Source organism: Ceratotherium simum, chromosome 2, assembly GCF_057802395.1.
Source record: "Ceratotherium simum simum isolate JZ-2026a chromosome 2, ASM5780239v1, whole genome shotgun sequence".
In the NCBI taxonomy this organism is placed as follows: Eukaryota; Metazoa; Chordata; class Mammalia; order Perissodactyla; family Rhinocerotidae; genus Ceratotherium; species Ceratotherium simum.
This window is the reverse complement of record NC_141901.1, coordinates 77,752,069-77,776,152: the sequence shown is the minus strand read 5'-3', so window position 1 is coordinate 77,776,152 and position 24,084 is coordinate 77,752,069. Positions and strand designations below refer to the sequence as shown.

Below are 24,084 nucleotides of genomic sequence, written 5' to 3'. Positions count from 1 at the left end.
GGGTGCCAAGACTACACAATGGGGAAAAGACAGTCTCTTCAACAAATGGTGTAAGGAAAGCTGGATATCCACATGCAAAAGAATGAAATTGGACTCACCTTACAACATACACACAAATCAACTCAAAATGGATTAAAAACTTAAATGTTAGACCTGAAACCAGAAAACTCCTAGAAGAACACATAGGCAGAAAGCTCCTTGACATTGGTCTTGGCAATGATTTTTTGGATTTGACACAAAATCAAAGGCAAAAAAAGAAAAAATTGGCTAGTAAATACTTCTTAATGGTAAGTAAAACAATCAAGAGAGTGAAAAGACAATCTACAGAATGGGAGAAAAATCTCTGCAAACCATAAATCTGATATGGGTTTAATATCTAAAATATATAGGGAACTCTAGAACCCAATAGCCAAAACCAAATAAGCCAATTAAATAATGAGAAAAGGACTTGAACAGGTATTTCCCTAAATAAAACATACAAATGGTGAACAGGTATATGTAAAAATGCTCAACATCACTAATCATCAAGGAAATGCAAATCAAAGCCACAATGAGATATCACTTTACACCTGTTAGAATGGCTATTATTAAAAACAAAGAAATAAACAGAAAATAACAGGTGTTGGAAGGATGTAGAGAAATTGGAACCTTCCTTCCTTCTTTCCTCCCTTCCTCCCTTCCTTTCTCCCTCCCTCCCTCCCTCCCTCCCTTTAGTATCTTTAAATATTTTAAAGATACTAAAAAGTATAATGTGCACTATTGGTGAAAATGTAAAATGGTGCAGCCACTAGGGAAATCAATACGAAGGTTCCCCCAAAAATTAAAAATAGAACTACCATATGATCCAGCCATCCCACTTCTGGGTATTTATCCAAAAGAACTGAAAACAGGATCTCAAAGAGATATCTGCACTTCCATGTTCACTGCAGCATTATTCACAATAGCCTATAGGTGGAAATAACGTAAATGTCCATCAATGGATGAAGAGATAAAGAAAATGTGGATTTTTGAACAATTGGACAGTGGACTATTAGTCAGCCTTAAAGCAGAAGGAATTCTGACGTATACTACAACATGAACAAACCTTGAAGACCTTATGCTAAGTGAAATAAGCCAGTCACAGAAGGACAAATAATGCATGATTCTACTTATATGATGTATCTAAAGTAGTCATACTCATAGAAGCAGAAGGTGGAATGGTGGTTGCCGGGGGTTAGGGGAGGAGGAAGTTGGAAGTTCAATGGGTACAGAGTGTCAATCATGCAAGATGAAAACAGCCTAGAGAGATCTGCTGTACAACAATATGCATATAGTTAACAATAATGTACCATACACTAAAAATTTAAGAGAGTAGATTTTATGTTATGTGTTTTTACTACAATAAAGAAAATCTTTCATGGGGCTTATTAGCATTCAAACTTTTCAGCTTTATATTTAAGATCTGTCACACTTTGTCTCCTAACTTTTTTTTTAAGTCAGGTAGGTTTACTCCCGCCCTCTGTCCTTGTGTTCATTTTGTATCTATTGTGTAGAATCTCTCAGCCCTTGGCTTTACCTGGCCAAATCTAATCCTTTCTCTATGAAGTCTTTCAAAAAAAACTGGTCACATAAATTATTCTCTCCTCTGAGCTCCTTATTATTCACTTATCATGTGCTGCCTAGTTATGCTTTTTAACTTTTCACATGTGGAAATCTCAGATTTCCAGAGGATTACAAATTCCTAGTAGATAAAAGACCATGTTTTAATCTTGTTTTCAAGTAATTGTTTAACACAGTACATTGCCCATTGTACAAACTCAACAAATATTTCTCAGCTGACTAAATGCTGCCTGGAGAATAAAATGGTTAATATAAGAAATCTGTGTATGAAATCTGTGTATAAAATCTGGATTTAGCCTATGAATGTGAATCTCCAGGGCTGGGTCGAGGTGATCTTGGAGATTTATTTAGAGTTATGCATTTTCATCTTACCAAGGTAGCTCACCTCTACACAGATAAACACATGACATATTTTAATAATTCAGTATAAAAGTTATTTCCATATATTCTATAACATAACTTCACAAATAGTAGGTTTTCTCTAAAAATTTATCAGGGATGATATACAACAGACAATAACAGCCTGTTTTACCATCCCTAATTCCATGGCCAAAGCAACAACACAAACCATTATAGAAACAAATAAATTGTTCCTCTGTTTACAGAGAACAGAGAATACTTACTGGGCACTCACTTTCTGCAGTAAGCAGCAAAGGATGTGGTTTTGCTAATGTTAATCTGCTTTAAAGCAGATTGCCAAATTGGGTAGCTCTCAAGAAGGCTTGCTGAAGTATGTTTTGTATTTATATACATGTATACATATACACACAATCCCACAATCAATAGAACCATAATTAACACAAGTTTCCAATCTTAGTTTGAGGTTTTTAGTCAACTGGCAGAAAGTGAAGAGAAAATAAAAGGCTTCTTTAGGGCTGCGCCAAATTGCTCTGGAAAGAACCCAATTTGTTTGCAAAAAGGATAACCAAGCATTTTAAGTAGAGTGCACATGATTTTCTTGATGATCACCTTGCATAGCCTCAACACAGCTTTAGTAATTTATATTGTCCCCACTTTCCAAAGAAGACTTGTATATGAAAATAACAGAATTTTTAAGATGCTTCCAGGATACAGTGTACACAACTAAAGAAACACATCATGCTCACAGGGTCAGTATGTTTGGCTCTATTTTTCTCTTCTGTTTCTAGAAACAATTTCAAGGCAAATAGGAAGGACCAAGAAGAGACAATAAAAACAGATCCTTCTCAACCTACAAAACATAAAATTATATTCCTATTCCTTGAAAAGTTTTCTGGTTCTTTTGATAAAATCATCTCTTCTAAGATATTATTTAAAATTCAGTGATGTGTATAAAATCAATTAGTCTCATGATATTGGTACTGATGAGGCTATAAGTTCACGTTTATTGAATAAATTTAGATAAAGTAAGCCACAAAGTAATTATTACCCATTAGAAATTCAACCACTGGTATTTATTAAAATGTATGGCTTTCAGGTCTTTTGTTCCACTTTCAAACATTGTAATTCTAAGACCAAAAAGAAGTAAGAAATGAGAAGGAAGTTTTCAAGATCACTACTCCAATAATATATGTCAGTTGGTTTTCTTCAGTTCTCTGACTTTTTTTTTGACAAAACTTCAAGAGAAACAAAATTTCCAAACTGAAAAGAATTTAGAAAGTTATCTGGTTCTTCACCTAGTATGATATGCATATTTAAAAACATTAAGTTCAATTATCACTTCCCCTGGAAGTAATTCCCAATTTCCTAAGGCAGAATCTGTTGCTCAATTATCTAGGCTCTCATAGCACTTTGCCAACTCTTTTATATAGCACTTCTCACATTTTGGGATGATTTCTTTTTTTTTGTATCTCTTACTAAACTGTAAACGCATCCAGGGGAGGGACCATAGTTTAGAAATCTTTATAAACCTGCATTTAGTACTTGGCCTAACACATAAAAGAAACAATAAATGTTAAATGAATGAAGGGTAAATGAATGTGTTTATACATGTACCGAGTTCAAGTTCCTAAGTATACAGTAGGTGAAGGGCTAAACTAGACACGAGAAATTCTCAACTCCGTTCTCTATACTCTCTCTCTCTCTTTCAACGTCCCTTCATGATGCTATTTGTACTTTTGGGCTTGGTTTACTATTAGATATTGATTATTTCTACCTTGAGGTCAACCAGGTACGTCAAAGTATACCCAGAATCAAACTTCTTCTCTTCCCCATCCTCCAAACCTGCTCCTCCTCCTGAGTTCCCTATTTAAGCCAATGACATCAGTAACCCAAGCCATAGTCTCAGCGTTATCTTTGACTTCTCTTTCTCCCATCACTTTCATTTAATCAGTTACCAAGTTGTATTGTTTCTATTTCCAAAACAGCTTTTAAATACAGTCATTCAATCAATCATCCATTCAGCCAAAATCTGTTGCTTTTCTTTTATGTGCTATGGATATTACTATGGTTATTGTGATGTATATAAAATCACTCTCTTCTCTCAAAAAACTTATAGTCTAATAGAGAGATAAGCAAATCAGCAGTTATATGAAGATAAATGCTTGATAGATTTTTTTTTCAGGAATACAGAGAAGGGATATCACAACTGGATTTGGGGGGAACAGGGAAAGCTTGCTGGACAATGTGGTATGTGAGGTGTAGGTGTTAGCTAGATGAAGACGGTCAGAGAAAGGTAGAGAGATATCCAGACAAAAACAACAGCATGCAGGAGGCTGTGAGATTTGAACAGGTATGGCATGGTCTGGTATTCTAAATAGTTTGGCTAGAGAAATACTTTTGGAAGTGTGATGGTAGATGTGACTATATGACTATAGAGTTAGAGAGAGAGGGTAGGCCATAAAGAACCTTGTGTAAAAAGTAAAGAAGTACAAGCCTTAACTTGGAAGCTGTGGAGATCACTGAAGAATTTAAGCACAAGAGTGACATGATGAGATCGATACTTTACAAAGACTATTCCATCAGCAGCTTGGAAGTAGATGTGAAGAAACGCCAGACTGGAGGCAGGAAGAATTGGAGGGCTATTACACTAATCTTGGTGAAAAATAAAGAGGACCTAAACTAAAGCACTGGCAGTGAGAATGGTTTTAAGGGTAAAGAGGGGAAATTTTGAGCCAAGGGAAAGATCAGGATGAAGGTGATAATTGATGGCATGAGGTCATTCAGGAGTCAGGAGAGGGTTTGATACAAAACATATGTGGAACTTGAATACCAAGGAGGAGAAGGAATACTTCTTCTATGGAGATATAAAGGAAGGGGGAAATATCACTGGATATAGGGAAAGCTTGTAGGTGGCCAGTAGGGTTGCCAGATAAAACAGAGGATGTCCAGTTAAATTTGAATTTCACACAAACAACGAATAACTTGCCATATAGATATGTCCCAAATATTGCACCTCTACCATCTCACAATTTCCTTTTCCTGAATGCCATATATCCCACTTGTCTGTTTGCAAACTCCCATTCATCATATCAGCTCAAGTACTACCTTCTCTACAAACTATCTCCTGAGTCCCCTAACCTGACATTTGTACAGTATTACACATTATATATGATTCATATGGTTATTATAAAGGTTTTCCTGCATATCTTTCTCTAGATTGTAGGTTTCTTAAAAGTAGGGATCAGGACTTTTGATTTTTGTAGCCCTAGGGTCTAACACAATGGCTGTCACATGAGGCAGCCAATAAATATTTGCTGATTGAATGAATGTCTCATTTCAGATCTTTATAATTTCTTTTCTACCTTTTCCTAGCTCATCTCCTTGCCTTCAACTTCTCTCCTATTTAAACTATCCTCCATACTGATTATAAGAAGTATCTTTTGAAAACATGAATCATCTAGGGCACGTTACTACTGAAATATTTTTGATTACTTCATGATGCCCTGGATAAACTAGAAACTCTTCAGCATGATGTTGAATGTTCTCCACAATTTAATCCCAAAGCTAAGTGGTTAAGAGGTCAGACTTTGAAATCATATCTGGGTTAAAATCCTGGCTACGTCACTTGGTGGTTACGTGACTGTGAGGGAATAACTTAACCATCTGTAAAATGGGGATAATATCTATCGCATAATGCTGTTGTGAAGATTAAATGACCTGTCTGTAAAACATTTACTACAGTACTTGACACCAGAGTACACTAACAAACACAGCTCTTATTAATATCCTTTCCAGCTTCATCTCCCATCACTTCCTCTCTACTCACACTGATAATCTTCCACAGCAGCTATACTTCACAACCTGCCAATTCTCCAAACTTCAGCCTATTTCATCCTTCCATGTCTTTATTCACAACGCTTTTTTTGCTTACAATGCTCATTCTATGTCAGCTGCCTGGCAAAGCTTGGTATTTAAAATTTTGCTACAGATAATTTCTAGTGTATATATATATACACACACTAGTATATATATATATATATATACAACAACAGTAAAGAAAGTTAAAAATACTTAGGTTTTTTCAGGTATTTTGTGCTATGTATAAGTTCCAGGACACACAGGCTTTCTTTTATTTTAATCAGTGGATATTTTATGGGCTCTAAAGAGTTTTAGTGATCAGAAGACATTTATTGTATGTTATAGCTTTTTAGGTTTGCTTTTTGTTCATTTCTTCCAAGAAATCTTTTTTTCAGTGATTTATGTGCTTTGCAAATATGGTCACCCTAATCTAAGTCCATACCAAACCAGGAAAATCATTTTCAATGACCTAAATCCAAGAGATTGGATAACATACTCTAACTAAACAAAGGGCACCAAAGGAACAACCAGACATGCAAATACCTCCTGATTATCTTCAAACAAGCTGTACAACGTTTATTAATTGCACCTGAGACATCTCAAAAATATCCAGAAATGTGATCTTCCCCAAATCTTTACCCATTCTTTGAGATTTGAGATTAGACAATTCTAGATACCATACTTTTTTCTTTTTCTATTTTTTTTTACCTTTGATCCTTCAGGGCCATTTTGTCCAGGAATCCCAATATCTCCTGGAAAACCCTAGGGAACATAAAAATGTAGAGAGTTTATTCCATAGAAAATTACTTTGCCTTTCTTTTCCCTTTCAAATTTCTCTTTGCCTTTTTTTCACATCCAGTCAAAGCAATTTATACTCCTCAAAAACTCAATATTAAAGATTAATTGTACAGCAACTAGAAGGATGTGCAGCTATGACATACAACTGTCTACTGGGGCTTTGGGGGAATAAATAAATAAATAAAATTATAAAAAAAAAAGATTAATTGTTAGGCAGTCGTCTAACATTGGAATACAAAACTTACAAAGTTTATTAAAACAGAGCTTACTTTACCAGTTATTCACGAACAATCCTCAGACCAGAAGAAAATTCTCTAATCTAAGAGATTGGAAGTCTAAGAGTCTAAATGAATGAAGGTCTTATTCAAAAATCATCTACAACGTGGAAAAAAGGCAAAAAGGTATGTAACAGGTCCTTTCAATGTCATATGGGACACAGGGCCACTCGAAGATTAAGGGAATGTACTCTGTTAGACTCACTCTTTACTAACTATATGTTAACTTGCAGATTTTTGTTAGGTAGAGATACAAATAACTTCTGTCTGGTGAAAAAAATAACTCCGAAGGTTATGGCTTGATATACAGGATATTAATCAGTTTTATATCTAACTCAACTATCTTACTCTAACATTCTCATATTTAATTATCCATAAATACTTAGCTCCTCAAATGCTCTTTGAACTCATCTTAACATCTTACTGGTTCCATCATTAATTAATGAGTTGAATTAAATCTTTGACCCATGTTTACTTTACATTTGCCTGAGAATCATAATTTTACCTTTTTGGAAATTATACTTTAGCAGTCTAAAACACTTAGCTCAAGAAACAGAAATGGGGGCCGGCCCGGTGGCGCAGTGGTTAAGTTCACGCGCTCTGCTTCAGCGGCCCCAGGGCAGGTTTGGATCCCCAGAGCGGACCTAATTATCAAGCTATGCTGTGGCAGGCATCCCACATATAAAGTAGAGGAAGATGGGCAAGGATGTTAGTCCAGGGCCAATCTTCTCAAAAAGAGGAGGACTGGCAACAGATGTTAGCTCAGGGCTAATCTTCCTCATCAAAAAAAAAAAAAAAAAAAGAAATAGAAATGGACTACAGTGTTAAATAAAATCTGTACTGGGAAGAGGCCAAGGATGTTACTCTAAAATGGTTAGATCAATATTCTTGCTGAAATAATAAATAAGAATGTGATTCATCATGATCAGTTTCAATAATGATAATAAACTAATAACTGTAATTTTACTTGTATTAATTTTGCCTCAGATAAAACTGTTTCAGGGTTTCTGACTGACATGGACAAAGGAATAAAAAGTAAGACAAGTATAAGAATTAGCATCTTTAAAAGTAAGGAAGGCTGCAACTAAAATACGAATGTCAGCTAGAAAAGATAGTTCAGTGGAGAGGTAAATATGAAGGGAACAAAAATGCCCATAGTGATATGGAACAGTACGGTTGATTCTGGAGTACTCATCCTGGAAAGAAAAACAACTCAAAAGAAAATGATACCGACTAATCCAGTCTGGATTAGGACAGAAATGCCTTGACTGGGATTTAAAACTTGGATTCTGTGGAGAAAAACATTACCTGGGGACATTTCTGGCAAGAGAAAAAGCAATAGTAACAGAAAGACTGGTTACAGGATCAGATTTCTGGAAGTTTTGGAACAGAATATGTTTAACACAGACTTGCTGATGGCTTTTCTAATTAAAGGAGATCAGGTTCACCATTGCTAATATTTGTATATATGACAACTTAAAAAAATTAGACTCTGTTCCTGAAAATTTCATATCCTTTCTAACACATCCTCTTTTGGTAAGTTTAGTGGGGGAAAATCCCTGTGAACTTGAATCAAGACGCTTCTGTTCTAGTTCCTGCTGTAACACTAACTAGTTGTCCAAAATAGAACTCATTTCTTTCTCCCGTTATACCTGCTCTTCCCTCATCCTGTGTTCACTGTTTAAGTGAATGCTACCTCTATCCACCAGTTTGCAAGACAAAAAGCTGTACATCATTTGAATGCTTCTTTTTCCCTCACCACCACCACCACCACCACCACCACCACCACCTTCCAATTATTCACTAAAGCCCTGTCAATTCCATCTCCTAATTCCTTGTCAACTGGACCCACTTTTCTCTGTGCCTTTATGCACTACCATAGGGAAAGTCACTATCCCTAACCTCCAAACTAGTCTCCTTGCTTTTATTCATGTTTCCATAGCCTACCCAATGCATTTTTCACTCTGTAGTGCATTCTATGCAAATCTGATCATGCTACTTTGTTATGGGGTCAGAATAAAATCTGAGTTCCTGAACACACAGGTTGCAGGGGCCTTCAAGAATTGGTCTCTACTTACCTCTCTACTCTATGTCCTTCCATCCAACACTCCAGTCACTGAACAACTTTCATACTCTGAAAGTTTACATCCTCTTTCACTTTGGGGCTTTTGCACATACTCTTTTCTCTGCCTTGAATTATTTTCCCTTATCTTTCTTCACCTGGAAGACTTATATTTTAAATAGAGGATTGACTATTTTACTTGCAAATCTTTGACCCCCATACTTTGAGTCAGATCCCTTCCAAGAACTCTGACACCATCCTGGGGTCCTACAAGGTCACTTACTGTAATGTTTTGGCTTGTTTTGGCTTGTTTTGTTTTCCTCATCAGGCTGTAAACTCCTTGAGGCAGTTTTATGTCTTACTAACTACCATATTCCCAGAAACTACTACAACACTTGGCACAAAGTAAGTGCTAAAAAAAATGATTTTTTTCGTTTTTGTTGATTGAGTGACTTATTTGTTTCTTTTGGAAAAAAAAAAAAAAGGACAAGTCTGGTGGCAATTTTTGGCCCCCAGGGTACTGGTTTACAACCACTGGGTTCAGAGCATCCCCATGGATAAATTCATAATTCCTGTCCATCCTCCAGATGAGCCTGGAACACCTTGTTGTACCAGAAAGCAAGGAAGCTATCAAAGGAATCAAAAATAGAGTCATGTTAAAAGAACTCTGGGAGCTTGAAGAGGATCCCACTGGCCAGATACGGGACAATATGAACTCCAGCAAGGAGAAGAACTGCAATGGACTGAAACACGTCAAATATGTTTAAATTCATAATGACACCATGATAACAAAAAAACTGTCCATGTTTAGAGGATGAAAGGAAGCCAACTCATTATTTCAAAAACTGGTAAACAAAGGTGAAGAAGCAAGCATTTATTCTACCTTTCCTATATATACTGTACCACTACTAACCACACAGTAGATGAGGGGATGTATCCTAGCCAATAAACGAAAAAAGAAATGATAAAGCAAGAATATACCCATTTTGCAACTCCCTAAATGATCTAATGGATCTAGACAGTTGAATAATCAATGTTACTAACATCACAAAAAAAGAAATAACTAGACATTATATAACTATATATAACATTATATAACTAGACTGCTTCCTGATGAAAGAACACAACACCACCTATAGTCTTGCCAAGAACAAACAAAACTAAACACGGCCAGGCCTCTGTATGTGACTATCAATTTGCAGGAAATACAGAGCACTGAGAAACATGCGTAACTACACACGAGACTATACTCAGCAAAATCCGGATTATGGGAAACTCTACAGGTCAAATGACTGGAAATCTTCAACAACCAAATTGTCAGGGGGAAAAAGGGAATAGAAAGAGAAGTTGTAAATTGAAAGATATAGCAAATAAAATAAACAAAAAAGGATAAACTATGGTTTTAAAAGATGCACACTTGAATGATAAACCCATAAAAGAAAAAAGAGGAATTGCTTATTTTTGGGAGGAGAGATAGGCTTGTGGTTGGGTTGAGATCCATAAAACCTTCTGGGGATAACTGGCAGTTCTATTCCTGACCTGCGTGGTAGTTACAAGAGTGTTTGTCTTATAACTATTTGTGATATACATTTGTTTTACATAGTTTTCTGTGTCTGTATTTTATTTTTTAATAAAACAGTAAGAAAAAAGTTACTGAGGGGACTTCCGGTTAACCACAGAATATTGAGTATATACATGAATACCTGCTCCTTCTTAAACATTAAAATAATAGTAAAGGAATATTAAAAAGACATAAAGTGACAGAGACCAGGGGAATAGGAGACAAAAGATGTCAACCAATCTGATATTATATTATAGTCACGTAAGTTGAATATTTTAAAATTAAAACTTTATTTAAAAGTTCAAAAACATCAGCAGTTATTAAAAGGAGAAAAAATAATATTTATTTCCTTCTCGAATAAGCTACTTTAGAACCTGCCAGAGAACATTTTTATTATTTTAAAAATTCATACCTGGGTTACTACCAAGTAGAGATCTTGCCATATAAATAACAAATTTTAAACATAAAAATCAGAGTTAACTAGACAACTGAATTTAATGATAGTATATGTCTATAAAAGAAATTTTTAAAAAACTCTTAAATTTTCTGTTCAAAATGGAAATCAAATGACAGAACATGGCCGTCCTTGCCAAGCAAAATTTCAGTGTGCTTACAGATTGCAAGATAAAAAGTACATCATTCAGAGTCTATAATTTTTATTTTAAAAACTATGTTCCAATGAAACTATACAGGAAGAAAATTTAAAACATCTGATAAAGATGCTCTAATTCTTATTTTTTTAATTTAAAATAATTTGGAAAATGCTGAAAAGTCAAAATGGTTTCTCCCACAATGTGCTTCACTATCTCAGTTAAGTCATCACATCACAACTGAAAATATAACACCTTAGTGAGGAAAAGGAAGAGCAGTCTTGACTTCTGGTGCTTTCTTTCTTCCTTCATTCCTTTTTTTTTTGTTTTTTTAATTGAGATATAATTGACATATAACATTATATTAGTTTGAGGTGTAAAACATACTGATTCAATACATGTATATATTGCAAAATGATCACCACAGTAATTCTAATTAACATTCATCACCACAGTTACAAATTTTTTTTCTTGTGATGAGAACTTTTAAGATCTGCTCACTTAGCGGTTTTCAAATATACAATACAGTACTATTAACTATGTCACTATACCGTACATTTCATCCTCATGGCTAATTTATTTTATAACTGAAAGTTTGTACCTTTTGACTACCTTCACCCATTTTGCCCACCCCCTACCTGCTGCCTCTGGCAACCACCAATCTGTTCTCTATATCTATGAGTTTACTTTTTGTGGGTTTTTTTTTTTAGATTCCACATATAAGTGATATCATGGTATTGTCTTTCTCTGTCTAACTTACTTCACTTAGCATAAGGCCCTCGAGGCGCAACCATGTTGTCTCAAATGGTAGGATTTCCTTCTAGTATAAGGCTGAATAACATTCTGTTATATATATATACCACATTTTCTTTATATATTCATTCATCAATAGACACAGATTGTTTCCATGTCTTGACTACTGTAAATAATGTTGCAATGACATGCGGGGTGCATATATCTTTTCTAGTTAATGTTTTATTTTCTTTGGGTAAATACCCAGAAGTGGAATTGCTAGATTGTATGGTAGTCCTATTTTCAATTTTTTGAGGAACCTCTATACTGTTTTCCATAGTGGCTGCACCAATTTACACTCTCACCAATAGTGCACAAGGATTCCCTTTTCTCCACATCCTTGCCAACACTTGTTATTTCTTGTCTTTTTGATAATAGCCATTCTAACACATGTGAGGTGATATCTCATTGTGGTTTTGATTTCTCTGATGATTAGTGATGTTGAGCACCTTTTCATGTACCTGTTGGCCATCTGTCTTCTCTGGAAAAATGTCTATTCAGATCCTCTGCCCATTTTTTAATCAGGTTGGTTTTTTTCCTATTGAGTTGTATGAGTTCTTTGTATATTTTGGAGATTACCCCTTAACAGATATATGACTTGCAAATATTTTCTCCCATTTGGTAGGCTGCCTTTTCATTTTATTGACGATTTCCTTTGCTGTGTATTTCAGCTTGATGTAGTTCAACTTATTTTGGCTTTTGTTGCCTTTGCTTTGGTGTCAAATCCAAAAAATCATCACCAAGGCCAATGCCAAGGAGCTTTTGGTCTATGTTTTCTTCTAGGACTCTTATGGTTTCAGGTCTTATATTCAAGTCTTTAATCCATTTTGAATTAATTTTTGTGTATGGTATAAGATAGGCGTCCAGTTTCATTTTTTTGCATGTACCTGTCCGGTTTTCCCAACACCATTTATTGAAGAGACTGTCCTTTTCCCATTGTATATTTGTGGCTTCTTTGTCATAAATTAATTGATGCTATATGGGTAGGTTTATTTATGGGCTCTCTATTCTCTTCCATTGATCTATATGCCTGTTTTTAAGCCAATACTATACTGTTTTGATTACTATAGCTTTGTAATATAGTTTGAAATCAGAAAGCATGATGCCTCCAGCTTTGTATTTCTTTCTCCAGATTTCTTTGGCTATTCGGGGTCTCTTGTAGTTCCATACAAATTTTAGGATTATTGGTTCTATTTCTGTGAAAAATGCCTTGGAATTTCCATAGAGATTGCATTGAATCTATAGATTGCTTTGGGTAGTACAGACATTTTAACAATATTAATTCTTCAAATCCATGAACACAGAATATCTTCCATTTATTTGTGTTTTCTTCAATTTCTTTAATCATTTTCTTATAGTTTTCCATGTACAGGTCTTTAACCTCCTTGGTTAAATTTATTCCTAGGTATTTTATTCTTTTTTGATGCAGTTATAAGTGGGACTGTTTTCTTAATTTCCCTTTCTGATAGTTCGTTATTAGTATAGAAATACAACTGATTTTTGTATATTGATTTTGTATCTTGCATCTGGTGCCTTCTTAATAGAAATAGTCTAATCACCAGTTTTTATCAAGAAGCAGAAAACTGAAGTAGCTTTAAAAATAATAAGAGAAAATGTGTCTTCTCTTTTCAGACCCCTCACATCTGTTTACTGCACTAAGAGTGACTCAGCATTCTCTCTAGTAAAAACAAAGTTTTATTACTCTCTAATCACTAAAGGCTGGAGGCTAATTCACATGAATTTTTTAAGCAAAAGTTGGGAACCAAAGCACTGCCAGATTCCATTAGCTTCCTGGGAAATCATAAAAGTAAAATATTGCCATCCTTATTCTTGCAGTAGTCAGAAGTTTGGAAGCTAGAGTGTCCTAATAGAGTAAGTATATGATGCTCTACGGCATACACTGAGTACTGCATTAGTTCTTCAATAAGAGTGATATAGGCTGTTTTCTCTTAAAATATATAGTCCTTCTGGTTTAAAAAAAGGGTTAAAAATGGTAAATGGATAAAAAAAATCCATAAATAAATAAATCCAATGGATAAACTAATTATGAGAAAATGAAACAACTGGATGTGGCAACCTGGATGAATCTCAAATGCATTATGCTAAGTAAAAGAGGCCAGACCAAAAAAGAGTATACACTATACGAATTCATTTATATAAAAACTTTAGAAAAATGTAAATTAATCTATAGTGACAAAAAGCAGATCAGTGGTAGTCTGGGAAGGGAGGGGGCAGGACGGACAGAAGGGAGGGATTACAAAAGATGAACAGAAATTGTTGAGTTTGATAGATATGTTCGTTATCTTGATCTTGGTGATGGCTTCACAGGTTATACATACATTAACTATTATAAAATTGAGCAACTTAAATATATGCAACACATATATGTCAAATATACTTCAATAAAGCTGTAACAGAAAAAAAAAAGATAATTGGTATTGAGTGTTTTAGATAATCATTTGCTTTTGGGTAGCAACAGTTTATAACAATTTGAAGACCTTTAGAGAAAAAACAGAATTTATTCATTGAACTTGTTCCCAGATAAAATCAGTGAAGTTCAGATTTTGGATTGTTTCGGAGGTAACAGCACGCTCAATGATAATAATAGGTTGAAAATAAAGTACGTATTTTGCGAAATTTAAACTTTGCTGATATTTATTCTGATAATTTATATTTTAAATACACAAGAATACAATATGATCTGGCTTAAATTTACCTTCTGAGTAGTTTATAAGTCTTAACAAAGGTAGAGATGTATACACCTTAGAAAAATAGTTGTATTAAGAAATGATAAACTTAATAAGTCATTTAAGATAAAGCAACATGAAAGTTATGAATTCCTAGAGGGCAAAGTAATACAAAGCCTAGTCTAGTGCTGGGCATACAGTATATTCAATAAACATTTGACGGTCTGAATTGATGACCAAATTAAAAATGAATTCTGTTTGAATAATTATATTTGCAGTTATACAGTTTCAAAAGTTACCCTTTGTCTGAAAAAACAAACACCCCCCCCACACACACACACACAAAACCAAGCATAGAGTCTGAAGACAGGATTGAAATTTTACCTATGCAAACAAGAAAGAATGCATCCAGAGGGAGAGAGGTTCAGTAAGGCGAGAACTTGGTTTGAGACACGGATCCAAACAACAATCATAAGATTTTGTTCTTAAGCATTTGTGGAAGTACAGGCCATGTTGGTAACATGGTGAGTCCAAGGAGGAAAGTCACAATAAAAGATTAAAATGACCTTTTCTGAGTGAGAATAATCCATCCAAAAGTCAATGCAAAAAAACATTTGAAAGGGCAAAAGTAATAAATTCACTTTCTCAGTAAACTATAGAAATTAAACTTTAGCACGAGGCAGTGTGCAACTGCAAATTAAGGAACTGTTATGTCTTCTGAGAAAACCGCAAACAGTAAATCTGAGCCTCTGAAAAAATAAACGCAAAATAAAGAATTCATCCAGGTATCTGCCTCTCTTTCATTCTCTTTTGCTACTTTAGATCTAAAAATCCATCAAAAACAGATTTTTTTCATTATGACACTATTGAAAATCTTTGCAAATGATTATTGCTATTCATATATTTTCCCTTATGTAATTCTATATATTTGAGCAGTAATATAGCAGGAGTTGAATTCCATGTGTGAGCATCCTAAAAACTCAGCAGAGAAAATTACATAAACAGCAAAGATAATAAAATTCCACATGACACAACATACACTCTGTTCTAAATAGGACTTCGTTTAAATAGTATCACAGTACATTTGAAGTCACTCTTAAAAGAACCTACAAAGTCAATTGCAAAGTTCACTTTTATTCTACTGAAATCCACACAAAATTACACTAAACTTATAATTTTAAAATAAACTATTTAGACCATTATTTGATACTTAACTTTGGATAACCTATCGTGACAAAAAGCACATCAGTAGTAGACTGAGGAAGGGAGGAGCATGAGGGATAGAAAGGAAGGATTATAAGGGTGAACAAAGAAATTTTGGGGTTTGATGGATGTGTTCTCTATCTTGATTTTGGTGACGGTTTCATGAGTTATATATGTATGTCAAAAATTATCAAATTGTACAGTTTAAATATATACAGTTTATTATGTGTCAGTTGATATCTCAACAAAACTGTAAAACAAAAAAGTAATTGGTATTTTAGAAAATCACCTGCTTTATGGTAGACAACAGTTTGTAACCATTTGAAGATCTTTAGAGAACTTGTCTTGAGATAAAAATCAGCGAAGCTCAGGTTTCAAATTGTTTTGGAGGTAATAGCATGACTATGATTTGATACCTTTGGATAAGTATCATTTTAGGTACTTAATGTCTATATATTTGACTCATTTAGAATTCTTATGAGTGTCTTAACTAAAGAATGTCAATTCACTCATTCAACACACAGTTATTATGTGTCAGGCATTGTTCTTGGCACCGAACATACACTAGAGAACAAAAAAATTCCCTGGTTTCATAGAATGTATATTCTAGAGATTCTTTATCTCAAAGACTCTCTCCCTCTCAGTGCATGTATGCTTGTGATAGGGAGTGGAAAGTTAGGTGATTAAAAAAACTGATATAGGGCTGGCCCGGTGGCGCAAGCGGTTAAGTGTGCGTGCTCTGCTGCAGTGGCCTGGGGTTCGCCGGTTCGGATCCTGGGCGCGCACCGACGCACCGCTCGGCAAGCCATGCTGTGGCGGCGTCCCATATAAAGTGGAGGAAGATGGGCACGGATGTTAGCCGAGGGCCAGTCTTCCTCAGCAAAAAAAGAGGAGTATTGGCAGATGTTAGCACAGGGCTGATCTTCCTCACACACACACACACACAAAAGCTGACATATTCTGTTATGAAGAACAGGCATGTATCAACTACCTACTTTTGTTCTAAATGCACAGCTACGGCCTGGGCCACTCTACGTTGTTTCCCATTCTTTCTTTTCCAAATGAAATGAATGTCATGGCTATCTTATTTTTTTCCTAAAATCATATACTGGTTAGTTGAGATGTAGACCTGTACTTAGGCCTCATTGAGAAGAATGCACCTTACTCCAAGAACATGGTCTTGGAGCTGTAGGCAATAACTGACCAATACATTGGGTAATCTTCCTCTGGAGAAGGGAGTGTATTTTCAGCTGTGTGAGTGGCTGCTCTATGTTATAAAGAGGTATTTTTAAAACTGTACAAGTGGGAAGAAAGGTATATGTCGATATTGGGCACCAAACGTGAAATATAGATGGTATATTTTTAAATCTCCTCACCATCTCTTTGGGGTACCACTCTTCCCCACTTTGTAGTCCACGTGCTTCTGGTGCACAGCCTGGTTTCTAGGGAGTGTCTATCCAGGATACCACACGAAATTTAGTCATCATGTGTCTTCAGCTTCCTCTTGGCTGTGACAGTTCTATTCTTTCTTTTTAGAATGTCTGACTCATTTCTTTACCTCCTTCTGATCTTTACTCAAATGTTGCCTTCCCAGTGAGCCCTTTGGTTATGAAGGTTTAGGATATAACATCACATAAGCCACCAAGACCTACTGAGGTGATAGCTGAGGGTGAGGGAAATTTAAAATGGATAATGAAGGAGGGAGAAAGGAGTACCAGTGTGGCCCCAAGAGCAACCGGATCAACAGGGGTCATAGTGCATCCTATTAACACAGACAGATCAATTAGACCAAAAAGAAGTGAAAATAGAGAAAAACCTAAAGAACATAACCAATAAGGAAAAGCAAGTTGCTGTATACTAAACTTTACATCTGATGATAAAAATACACCTTTTGTCAAGTGCATATAGAACATTCATAAAAAGTGATCATATATTAGGTCACAATGAAAAGGTCAGTGAGTTCCATAAAATAGAACAACACTCTCTGATAACAATGCAATAAAACCAGTAGTTATTAACAAAACCAAAACCAACAGGTTCTCTCACTTGGAAATTTTACATTTATTTATTTATTTATTTATTTTAGTGTGTGTGTATGTGTGTGTGTGCACGCGCGTGTGGGAGATCAGTCCTGAGCTAACATCCATGCCAATCCTCCTCTTTTTGCTGAGGAAGACATAGCTAACATCTATGCCCATCATCCTCCACTTTATGTGGGACACCACTACAGCATGGCCTGACAAGCGGTGTATTGGTGCACTCCCGGGACCCGAACCCGGGCTGCCAGCAGTGGAGCGCGCGCACTTGACGGCTATGCCATGGGGAAGGCCCCCCACTTGGAAATTTTAAAACTCCTTTATAAATAACTCTTGGGTGAAAAGGAAAATATAAAGTGAAATTACAAAACATCTAAAAAATAATGGCAATAAAAATATTCCACACCAGAATCTATGGGATACATTTAAAGCAGTGATAAGAGGGAAAGTCATAACCACTGGTGATTTAGGAACAAAAACAAAAGAATGAAAGTAAATAAAATAAATTCCCAACTCAAAAAGAAAAATAACAACATAAAGCAAAAGCATTTCAAAGAAATAATAAAGATAAAAGGAGAAATTAATTATGCTAAAAAAAGAAAAACAGAAAAATTAATAAAAAATTCAGGAATTTTTTTGAGAAAAATATAATAAACTAGACAAACTGAATCAAACTGAATTAAGAAAAAAGAGGAAAAGTATAAATATAAAAAATTTTTAATTGGTACATGGGAAATAACCATTGAAACAAAAAATTTTAAAATCATAAGAGACTATTTTGCAAATTGATTTGGAAGTAAATTTGAAAACCTAGATGAAAACAGATAATTTCCTAGGGAAATAACAATTTAACAAAACTAATCCCATTAGAGATAGAAAGCTTAAACAGGCTAATTTCCACAGAAGCAACAGAGAAAGTTATCAAGGAATGACCCCATAAAAATGACCCCATAAAAAAACATTAATTCCAGATGTTTCACAGGGGAATTCCACCAAACCCTCACAGATAAGATAGTCCCAATGTTCCATAAATTATTTCAGAGCACTGAAAATGGAGATGACTTCCTAACTATTTTGATGAAGTAAATATAACACTAATACCTAAACCTGATAAGAAGTATAAAAAAAGAGAAAGATTATAGACCAATATCACTTATAAATATTGATGCAGAAGTACTAATAAATATTAATAGAATTAGCATTATATTAGGAAAATAATACACCATGATAAAGTAAAATTTTTTCAAGAATGTAATAGAAAATTTTAATTATATAGAAATGTGAATACAGAGACATTATAGAGAAAGAGTCATTATATATAAAATAGTTAATATAAAATCCATTACTATAATATACCATATAAAGAGATCTAAAATATATATATAATTATCACCATAGATGTTGAAAATATAACATTTAACAAAATATATATATTTGACAAATTATAACCACCATTCCTGATTAAAAAACTCAAGAAATAGGAAATAATGAATATTCCTTAACATGATGAAATATATGCATATTTTAATTTTAATTCCAGTATTTACTTCATGAGAAATCATTGTAATATTTCCACTAAGATCAGGAACAAGGCAAGGACGCACACTGCTTCCAACTCTTCAACACTGCACTAAAGGTATTACAATGCCATTAGACATGAGAATTGAATTAGAGGTATGAGAACTGAGAAAGAAAAACTAAAATGATCTCTGAAAAATTACATAAGAGTACACCTAGAAAACTTTAGAAAATCAATGGTAAAACTAACCCAAAGATAAGAAACCATTAATGTAGCAGGATGTATAATTAACATTTGGAAATCAATAATCTTCATATACATACAGAAATCTGTTAGAGAACATAATGGTAGAGAAAATCCCATTTACAATAACAACAAAAAGGATAAAATAGGAACAAATTTAGCAGGAAATGTACAAAAACCTAGATGACAAAAACTTCAAAACATTCTTGAAAAACACAAAAGCAGAAGAACAGATGAAAGATATCCATTGTGCTTGGAAAAGATGACTCAACATCACAAAGATGTCACTGCTCCCTAAATTAATTTATAAGTGTAAGTCAAATCCAATAAAAATAATAATATATTTTAGTGATGCTAGATAGACTGATGTTAAAATTTATATGGAAAAACGAGTATGCAAGTATAGCCAGGAAACTACTGAAAAAGAAAAGCTAAGAGAACTTATAGCCTTTCCAGATGTTAAAATATACCATAAAGTAATAGTACTTTATGGTACCAAAGAACCATAATAAATAAAGTTATAAAGTACCAAAACTTTATTTGTTTGGATTACTATAGTTTTGTAATATAGCTTGAAATCAGTAAGTGTAATGCTTCTAGCTTTGTTCTTCTTTCTCAGGATTGCTTTTCCTATAGACCAGAGAAACATAATAGAGAGCCAAGACATAAACCCATGCATATACAGACAACTAATTTTTGACAAGGGCACCGAGAATACGCAATGGAGAAAGGATAGTCTCTTCAATAAATGGTTTGGGGAGAATTGGATATCCACATGCAAAAGAAGGAAACTTGACCCCATCTTACTCCACTCACAAAAATGAACTCAAAATTGATCAAAGACTTAAATATAAGACCTGAAACCATAAAAATCCTGGAAGAAAACATAGGAGAAAAGATCCTTGAGATTGGTCTTGGCAATGATTTCTTGGATAAGACATTAAAAACAAAGGCAACAATAAACACATAGAGACAGAGATTGGATTGGTGGTTACCAGAGGGGAAGGGGGGAGGGAGGAGGGCGAAAGGGATAATTCGCACATGTGTGTGGTGATGGGTTGTAATTAGTATTTGGGGGGTGAACATGATGTAATCTATGCAGAAACAGAAGTATAATGATGTACACCTGAAATTTATACAATGTTATAAACCAATGTTATTGCAATAAACAAACAAACAAAAAAACAAAGGCAACAACAGCTAAAATAAGCAATCAGCACTACATAAAATAAAGAGCTTCTACATAGCAAAAGAAACAATCAATAAATTGAAAAAGCAACCTACAGAATGGGAAAAAATATTCACAAACCATATATTTGAGAAGAAGTTAATGTCCAAAATACATAAAGAACTCATACAACTCACTAGCAAAAAAAACAAACAACCTGATTTAAAAAATGGGCAGAAGATCTGAATAGACATTTTTCCAGAGAAGACAGACAGATGGACAGCACATATAGGAAAAGGTGCTCAAAATCACTAATCAGGAAATGCAAATCAAAACCACAATGAGATATCACCTCACATCTGTTAGAATGGCTATTATCAAAAAGACAAACAATAGCAAGTGTTGGCAAGGATGTTGAGAAAAACATTGTGCACTATTGGTAAGAATGTAAATTGGTGCAGCCACTGTGGAAAACAGTATGGAAGTTCCTCAAAAAATTAAAAATAGTACTACCATATGATCCAGCAACTCCACTTCTGGGTAATTATCCAAAGAAAATGAAAACACTAACTTGAAAAGATATATACACCCCTATGTTCACTGCAGCATTATTTACAATAGACAAGATACGGAATCAACCTAAATGTCCTTTGATGGATGAATGTATAAAGAAAATGTGGTTATGTGTATACAATGGAATATTATTCAGCCATAAAAAAGAAGGAAACGCTGCCTTTCATGACAACATGGGTGAACATGGAGGGCACTATGCTAAGGGAAATAAGACAGACAGAGAAAGACAAATACTGTATACTAGCACATATATGTGGAATCTAAAAAACAAAAAGCCAATTTCATAGAAACAGAGAGTAGAATGGTGGTTGTCAGGGGCTTGAGAGGGGAGAAAATGGGGTGATGTAGGTCAAAGGGTACAAATTTTCAGTTATAAGAATAAGTTCTGAGGATCTAATGTACAGCATGGTGACTACAGTTAAAAATATGGTATTATACACTTCAATGTTGCTGAGAATACATCTTAAGCATTCTCACCACAAAAAAATTAAAAAAGAGTCAACTATGTGAGGTGACGGATGTGTTAATTATCTTGATCTTGGTAATCATTCCACAATGTATATGTATATCAAATAATCACATTGTATATTTTAAATATATACAATTGTATTTGTCAATTATTCCCAGTTATTCTTCAACAAAGTTAAAGAAAATACCATAAAGCTTTTATCACTAAAACAATGTAATACTTGCACAGGAACACACAACCATTCAATTAGAATAGAAAACAAAGTCCAGCCCAAGAACCATGGAAATTTAACATATGATGGAGATGGCATTTTAAAATTACTGAAGCAAAGACAAATTGCTCAACAAATGCTCCTGGGACAACGGATAAGCCATTTGGAAAAAGATAAAATTAAATATATATATCATTACATTCACAATAAAAATAACTCCTCATGTATCAAGGACCTAAATGTAAAAAATGAAATCAGTCAAGTATTAGAAGAAAACATGGGCGGTTCCTTTATAACCTGGGCATGGGAAAGGTTTACTAAGAACGACTCAAAATCCAAATTCAATAAAAGATTGACAAATTTGGCTAAATAAAATTTTAAAACTTTTACATGTCACAAAAATACCATAAAGTCAAAAGACAAGTAACAAGTTGGGGAAAATATTTGCAGTATATATCACAGGTACAGGACTAATTTCCCTAATATACAAATAATTTGTAAACATTTAGAGAAAAAAGACCAAATATTCAACAGAAAAATGTGCAAAAGACATGAACAGACAATTCAAAAGAAAAACAATACAAATGGCCCTTAAATATATGAAAAAAAGTTCAGTTTCACTCATAATTAGAGAAATATCATAATTAGAGAAATGCAAATTGGCACAATTCTTTTGGAGAGGACTTGAGCAATATCTAACAAAACTAAATATACATTTTGCTTTTGACCCAGCAATCCCAATTCTGGGAATTTACAATGAAGCTACACCTCCAACCATATGAAAACACATAAGTAAAAGTTTATTCGTTGCAGCAGTGTTTGTAATTGTAAAATGCTGGAAACAACCTAAATTCCCATACACAGGAGAATGAATAGACTATGATACATCCACACAACGGGGTTCCATGCAGCTACAAAATTGGGTGAAGAAGAACTCCATGAACTGATAGGCTATAATTTCCAGGATATATTCTTAAATTAAAAAAGCAAAGTGCAAAAGAGTATCTATAGTTTGAGATATACTATATTTATACTATATATTATAGCATATAACTTCATGTAAGAAAAAAGTCTAGAAAAGAAAATATACGTAAATCTGCTTATTAACAAACAACACACACACACACACACACACACGAAGAATAAAACAAAAATTAATGAAACTAACCCAGGGGGGTGAGTGGTAGCACTCTGAAAAAGAATAGGGGAATGGGGACAGACCAGAAAGGTTGGGAGGTAGTACACTTCTCTAAGTATAACTTTCTATATAGTTTTAGGACAATTTTTATACGGTTTAGAACAATTTTTGCAACTTTTCTGGAAGTCTGAAATTATCTTTAAATATAAGGTTAAAAAAATTAGCGTCTGCTTAATGTAAATGCTCATTTAATATTTCCTTACATGGTTTTAAAGGAAAAAAAGTAAGTATTGTTTTTCTACACCTTACAGTTATCCAAGAATAAACTCAGCCTAACCACTGTGTCTACGACCCCCACGTGGTAACAGTGGCAGCTACTGAAGTAGGCTTGGCCCTGATCTTAGCCTTGTATAATTTAACTTAATTCCTCAGTGGAAACATAATTAGGAGTACCAAATAAAACTGTAAAATATTTTGTGACCATAAATGTGACCATAAAATGGTTAAAAAATATTGAAATAGTTCACTGAGCTAACTCAGATCAACTATTTTTTCTCTGTTAGACCCTGTTCTCAGTTGCCTGCCCTTCTCTCACTCTTACATCAGGCTTCTTCACAGGCTCTTGGTTCTATAAAACTTCTGCTTTTAGGTCACATTTGCCCTGCACTCCAAGGGCAACCAGCTCTCCTCCTACTCTGCTCTAGCTCCTAAGCAAATTAAATGTTAACTGGAGAAATTCCATAACAAAGTTTATTAGTGGCCTACTTTTATTATTTTATTTTAAAAACATTTATAGAATGCTATCTCTGTGCCATGCTGCACTGCAATAAATGGTAGCAATAGTTTTCCAGGGTTGCTAAACCACAGAATCAGACAATAGTTTCTGGGCAGAGAAGAGGAGAATGTTCTGACTTCTTTTGCAGTCATATATCTTACTGGCTT

At 34.3% G+C, this 24,084-nt stretch overlaps 1 protein-coding gene across 1 annotated transcript in view; it reads right to left on the bottom strand.

Moving 5' to 3' along the window:
* The window catches only part of COL24A1 (collagen type XXIV alpha 1 chain), a 346,899-nt gene that overhangs the window by 192,740 nt on the left and 130,075 nt on the right, over positions 1 to 24,084 (bottom strand). Inside the window, exon 21 of the mRNA XM_087448191.1 lies at positions 6,526 to 6,579. Coding sequence (XP_087304317.1) covers positions 6,526 to 6,579 — 54 coding nt within the window. The remainder of the gene's footprint in view (positions 1 to 6,525; positions 6,580 to 24,084) is intronic.